This window comes from Triticum dicoccoides, chromosome 3B (assembly GCF_002162155.2).
Source record: "Triticum dicoccoides isolate Atlit2015 ecotype Zavitan chromosome 3B, WEW_v2.0, whole genome shotgun sequence".
Classification (NCBI taxonomy): domain Eukaryota; kingdom Viridiplantae; phylum Streptophyta; class Magnoliopsida; order Poales; family Poaceae; genus Triticum; species Triticum dicoccoides.
Window position 1 is genome coordinate 826,812,121 of NC_041385.1, and position 6,293 is coordinate 826,818,413.

The 6,293-nt window shown below is 46.5% G+C and overlaps 1 protein-coding gene across 1 annotated transcript; it reads left to right on the plus strand.

Moving 5' to 3' along the window:
* The first annotated feature begins 3,668 nt into the window (after positions 1–3,668).
* On the plus strand, positions 3,669–5,289 carry LOC119280184. The gene is made up of 5 exons (XM_037561131.1): positions 3,669–4,098; positions 4,548–4,603; positions 4,681–4,763; positions 4,993–5,071; positions 5,224–5,289. The coding sequence occupies exons 1-5, from the start codon at positions 3,669–3,671 to the stop codon at positions 5,287–5,289; spliced, it is 714 nt and encodes a 237-aa protein (XP_037417028.1).
* Positions 5,290–6,293: the final 1,004 nt, after the last annotated feature.

Sequence of the window (6,293 nt, forward strand, 5' to 3'; positions counted from 1 at the left end):
CATGTGCTATATGATTTTCTTAGCAAGTTGAGACCACCATTAATGATCTTGCTGTGCATTGTCGTGCAGTTTTTTTTTTTCAAGTGCACAAGCAAGCTGGCGAGAGATTACAAGTAACTATGAGCTACAACCTTGAAGCAAGTTTTTCGGGGTTCACTTAGGGGATGCAGCGCCCCTCCCATCTAGCCAATGAAGCGCGTAAAAGGAAGAACTACTCTGTACAAATCAAGACCGACCTTTGTCCAAAACTGAGCAATGCTCACATGATGGAATGGAATGAGATTTAAACATCATGACTGCAGTTTATAATTTAGACGACCACAATAGATGGTCATGTCAGCCTGTGTTGGGCAGTTTTAGAGGACCAAATGTTAAACTTGTTAATCCATTATGCAGACAAGAAAAATACAATAATTTAACTGACCTAGGTATGGACAATAGATCCAGCCTAATCTAGCAAGATGAGTGACTCTTAATTGTGGGATTTGGGGAAGATTGATAGCGAGCTACTGGTTGAGGTCCTTTCGCGATGACTGCACCTGGACAGAAAAGACTTGGAGGATCTCGGTTGGCATGGGGTGACCGGTGTACTCCTTAACCGGGGATGTCGTCCGGTGGCAGCGAGGTCGCGGCAGTTGACGTAGCTGGATACAGAGCATGACCGAGCAACATGGATAACACTGACATACTATGGTGCACATTTTGCTTGCAGCAATTGTGATACCTATTGTTGTTGTTTTAATGAACAGCCTTACCGAGGTTGTTCGCTGGGTAATCTTAATTAAAAGAATAAAGAAAAATTACTGCATTTCGTCACCCATTATTTTTAATGGATTTCTGTTTTATTTATATCCTCTTTATCTTTTCTTATTATCACAGCCCTGGTGCTGTTCCACCTTGTAAGTATAGTGGGGTCTATTGAGATGGCATTTGGCGTCAGTATATATAGGGGGCGACTATAATGAATGTATTTGTTGATGGCTTAGTTTTTTAGCACATTTCTATTAGTTGCTTAATTGTGCTATGATAATAAAGATTGTCTTATTATCTTGTGTTTTTGGATGATACTTAATTACTACCATTGAATCTCAGTTTTTCAAATCCAATGATCATATCTTGACAGAATTAATTACCTAAAATCCCGCCTTTTCATTCCTCTCTCGCAAGGCCATTAGGGAAAGTCTTCCTCCCCTCGATGTTCCAACGAGCCCATGGATTCGCCCCACCTCCATCCGCGCTCCGGCAGCCGGTGCTAGGTAGGGGATTCCTAGTGCCTCGGCTATGGCTAGTAGATAAGTAGGGTTTTAGTCGTAGCAGGGGAGACGCTCGAACGGATGGCGGTGTCAATCTTCGAGGCTCTCATCCTCCTCCAGTTCATCCGCCGGGATGGATTACACGGTTCTCCGATGTAGATTCCTGCCAGGTCCTCAGGGCAGCGAGGTTAGGGTTTCTCACCAATCACCATGCGTGCGGAATGGCGAGATTTGGTGGCAGGTTCTTCAGATAGTTTCAAAGACTCGGTGACACCGACTCTAGCATGGAAGCGGCGAGAGGGACCTGTAATATTTATTACGTATGAGGTGCTTTGTACTTTTATTACGTTTTAGGTGCTTTGTACTTCTGTGAATCTTTATAATAGATCTAATCTTTTTGAAAAAATGATCGTATCGTGATCTATTTTTATTCTGCTCAATCTTTTATCTTTCTAAAATAAAGAGGTGAGCTTGATTGCAATCAATAAGAAGAATACAAAAAATGTATTGTATTCTGTACCTGATTTTTCTCTTTTTCTTGTGTTTCTTTTTTATTTATATCTTCTCTATCTTTAGTTATACATATACATAATTTATAATATCTGCTAACTCGAACATGAATTTGGTATCCTAATTTCTCTATAGGTTTGTTTTAGTGCCACAAAATTTGAGAAAGTGCATATCACCCCATTACCACTAGTGATATCAAAGCCTTGATACCTCCTTCACTTTATGGTACTTGTCCTAATTTTGTTTAGCTATAGTCTTTGCTTTCAGGCCCGGCAACCCCTCGTGTCTCCATGGCGGCAGGTAGCTGTGGCCGGGCGCGTGCAGCAGCAGCGCCGCTGCCTTGTGCGCTCGACGGGATGGTGGGTGAGAGGATAAGGCGAGGTGCGAGTGGAGAAGATGACTAGGAGAAGAAAAGTCCAAGGAACAGACAAGGTTGGGTTGAGAGGGTGCGTGGGCCCGAGAAAAAGGTGGATCCGACGCGTTCAATCCATATCGATTGTACGTGTAGCATGAGTCCGGCTGAAACTTCAACCGGCCTGCCGGTAGGGAACGTTTCCCTTGCTTTTATGCCAATATTTTGCCAATATTGCCTATGAAGGCCACTACTAGATGTTTGCACATGATTGATTTGATACCAAAAGTTTGCATGTCAAAATTTGGCAAATGCCAAATATCGGCTAGTGATAGGTTGGTTACCAACTTTTCTTTCGGAAAGACTAATGCCCACACGTGTGGGCATCTGGCAACTCGCCCACACGCATGGATTCTCGTCCAACCAATTATGCACGAATCTTGGCGCGTTCTATCAGTTTTTGTGTGCCACGTAGAACTGGGCTGGTGTGTGGGCATTCATCTGGTCGCCCACACGTCTTTTTTCACCACACGGGGCTGGTGTGTGGGCGTTTAGCAATTCGCCCACACATCAGTTTTTACGCACGCAGAGGGGCTGGGGTGTGGGCGTTTATCACTTCGCCCACACGCCCGTCTCCTTGCCCACACCCAAAGCTGTCAGTTGCCATGTGTTTCTGCAGGGTACATGGCAACTGTCCTACCTTTTCTTGTAAGCAGATGACAACTCTCCTTTACCCGAGTTGCCATGTGTTTTTGCATGATACATGGCAACTGCCCTAGCGTGCACGTAAGCAGATGACAACTCTTTCTTATACATGGCAACTGCCCTAGCGTGCTTGTGAGCACATGGCAACTCTCTCTTTTACCCGAACATGTTTTTTTGCCATGCCTTTTTTGTAGTGCTACATGGCAACTGCCTAGTGTTAGTAGGTGGCAACTCCTAAAGTTTTGAAATCATGGCAACTGCAGTAGACCAGACCATACATGGCTACTGTAGTTGAGCAACCATGGCAACTGTAGTTGTCCGACATGGTAACTGTAGTTCAGCAACATGGCAACTGCAGTTAAATCAAGAAATAAGAGATGAAGCCTCCTACATGGCTCCTTAGAGATCAGCGACTCTCGGCCGTCGGATCGGTTTGCTTGATGCGTTTCTAGGCGTTGTATCAAGATCTGGATGAACCTGGGCCGTTGGATCTAAGGTAAACACTGCTGGAATGAATAGTAATGGCAACAAAATGTGTATAGCATGCCCCCACCAGGGCATTTCGGTCATTTCGCGTAGTGGGGGTATAAATGACAGTGGCTCCTCTGGAGATGACCTAGCCGCCTCCTCCCTCGCTCGCTCCCGCACTCGCGCCCGCTCCTCCTGCACGCGCGCCGCGCCCTCACCTCTCTTCCCCTCCAAACTCTACCCCGCGCCCGCCTCCCTGCCCTGCCGTCGGCGGCGCCGCCGCCGCTTGCCCGGGCACCCATCCCCGGCCTCACGCCGCCCATCTAGAGAGATGGGGACAGCGTGCGACGAGGCCGGCCTAGCCGTCGCCCCTTTCTCCCATGACCGCGCCGCCCTCTCCTCCTTCCTCACGCCACCGCCCTCTCCTCCTTCCTCACGCCTCCCTGCCGTGCCACCCCGCCGCCTCCTCCCTCGGTCGCTTCCTCCTCCCCTCCCGCCGTTCCCCTCCCCTAACCCTAGAAACTGATGATTTCGGGAAGGAGGGGGCACACAAGGGGGAGGTGCTGGAGAGGAAGGTGGAGGAGTTCTTCAGGGCCCTGAAGAAAGGGCCCGAGGAGGGGAAGGCCAACGACGCTTCGACAACGGCGAAGAAGAAGGCGGTGTTGGGAGGGGCGCCGAGGCAGGTGAAGCGGGATGCGGAGAGGGAGGAAGAAGACTGGCCGCGGCCGCACCTCGCGAGCACGAGGATGGAGCTGCCGCCAAGGTGGGACGGGCCGACAGGGACCGTCGTGCTCATCGACAAGCCCAAAGGTGACACGCACTCTTCCACATTGGTGAATGCTCTCAGTCTCAGATGGCGATGCTAATTAGCAGCCCATAGATGCATACCACCAATCCACCTTTTTATCTAGATGCAGTGTGTGCAAATGCTTACTTGCGGCCTTTTTTCAGAATGGGTGGGTTAGATGGATGTGGTACATTTGAATTCAGATGTATATGTACCATTGCAAGTTCAGGAACTTTTCCATAATATGGTCCTGATCTAGACTTCATGCTTTATGTAGTTTCGGGTTGGCATTTTGAATTACTGATTTTTTTATGTGAGTACATACATTACAATGTCCTGTTACCATAGTAGGACCTTTTATTTGACCAATTTTCTTCAAGTCGTGTAATTAGTAAAAGAAATGCCATTGACAATGATGCTGAACTTGTCTTTCTACTAGCTCAAAATGGACTCTTTTTTTAACGGAATTCAGGGTGGACCTCATTTACTGTTTGTGGAAAACTACGGCGGTTGGTGAAAGTGCAAAAGGTGACCTCACAGTTTTCATGGTGTGCTGTTAATGTGGTTTTTGCTCAACCCACATGTTTATGGTAGCTATGATGCAGGTTGGCCATGCTGGTACTCTGGATCCTATGGCCACTAGATTGTTGATTGTTTGTGTGGGCAAAGCAACCAAAGTTGTTGATAGGTACATACTTTCTTATCTTCTCTTTTCAGGGAAACCGTGAGGGTTGCTGGAACAATCTTCCTTTCAATTATCACATTTCAATTTCAAGTCATTCTTGATTGTTATGACTTGAAATAATATCATCTGCATTCCAAAGAACTGGACTGATGACATCGTACTTGTCTCCCCTGCACTAGCATTTTGTTAACTTAAAGGTTATTTCTTGACCCAATGTTTTCGTGATTTGAAGATATCAAGGCATGGTTAAAGGCTATAGTGGTGTTTTCCGGCTTGGGGAAGCAACATCAACCTGGGATGCAGATTCACCAGTATATATCTTAATATCTTTACAATGATCTGCTGAGCATTCTTCTATCATAGGAACTATCAAATGGGTCTACTTTTGACTTATATGATCTGAATCATATGAGGAAGTATAATGGAATACCAACTTATTAATGCATTTTTGCTGTTGATGCAGGAGTGTAGCAGCCTCGACGCAGTGACCGAGTCACTCCTGAATGTGCGGAGAAGCAGTGCCGCCTAGCCAGCGAAGTGGCCGGTAGCAGGAAGTCCGCCGTCGATCACAACAATATCCAGAGTCGAGAAGCAGAGTATGCTTCCTGTTCCGACGTTGAGATCTCTGTTCGCCGCCGCCGCTTCCTCCGTCCTACATCAGTCCCTCCTTCCTCAAGGCCGGCGCCTCCCCGGACGAAGCGGGCGGTTGCCCTCCTTGAATTCAACACCGACCGTCCCGTGCCTTTTTCCTCCATTTACCCGGGGCTGTGGGGGCTTCAGGCAGGTACCTACAACGTCTATATTTGTGTTTATCTTTTCGCATCTCAAGCTAATGAAATGAACCGTAGCAGAACTGTGTAGGTTGTGTTGAATCTTTTTTTTTTGCGGGATGGGTTCTGTTGAATCTGTGATGGCTAGGACTCTTGTAGTTTTTGCGAGCTAGCATTCTAGGCCGGTGGGTGGGTTGTAGACTGACAACATACACTGGAGTAGCGGTTCTTAGCTCAAAGCTAGGTTTTATTTAGGGATTCGTGATTATTGGTTGTTCCATAGTTGAAGATTGATAACAAATTTGATGGCTTTCCCTCTTTACAACCACAGGGTTTTTGTTCGTAAAAGGCTGCAATTTTTGTCCATCTCTATACAGATTGTCTGTTCTATGTTCTTCATCTATCTCCCCAACTGGAATCAGAGTTGTTTATTACAAGATTTTACTTTTTATGCTCTGTTCTTGAATCTTGCATTAAAGTCTTTATGCTCTGTTCTCAAATTAGGTTGGCCCTGCCGTGTATATAAATGTGATGCTTCCTTCCATGACTAAACAAGCCGATGTTTGGTGAAACCTTTATAGTCTTGCATTGTTAAATTAGTTCATGTGTTTTTCTATGGTCAATTCCTATGTATGTATTGTTTTGTTTCTCTGGTTTTAACTTCTGTACGCCGATGCAGTGAGAGCTTGGTGTCGTGTCCGCCTGCTGAGTGGCAAGTTGGAGCTGCAGGTCGCTGAACAAGGTGGTCCTACTGTGAGGATCT

What these genes read in the sequence shown, in the direction of transcription:
- LOC119280184 (XM_037561131.1), top strand. Translation starts at nt 3,669, where the DNA reads ATGACCGCGCCGCCCTCTCCTCCTTCCTCACGCCACCGCCCTCTCCTC. An exon ending in GGTTGGTGAAAGTGCAAAAG is followed by an intron (nt 4,604 to 4,680) that starts GTGACCTCACAG and finishes GCTATGATGCAG; the next exon opens with GTTGGCCATGCTGGTACTCT. An exon ending in CCTGGGATGCAGATTCACCA is followed by an intron (nt 5,072 to 5,223) that starts GTATATATCTTA and finishes CTGTTGATGCAG; the next exon opens with GAGTGTAGCAGCCTCGACGC.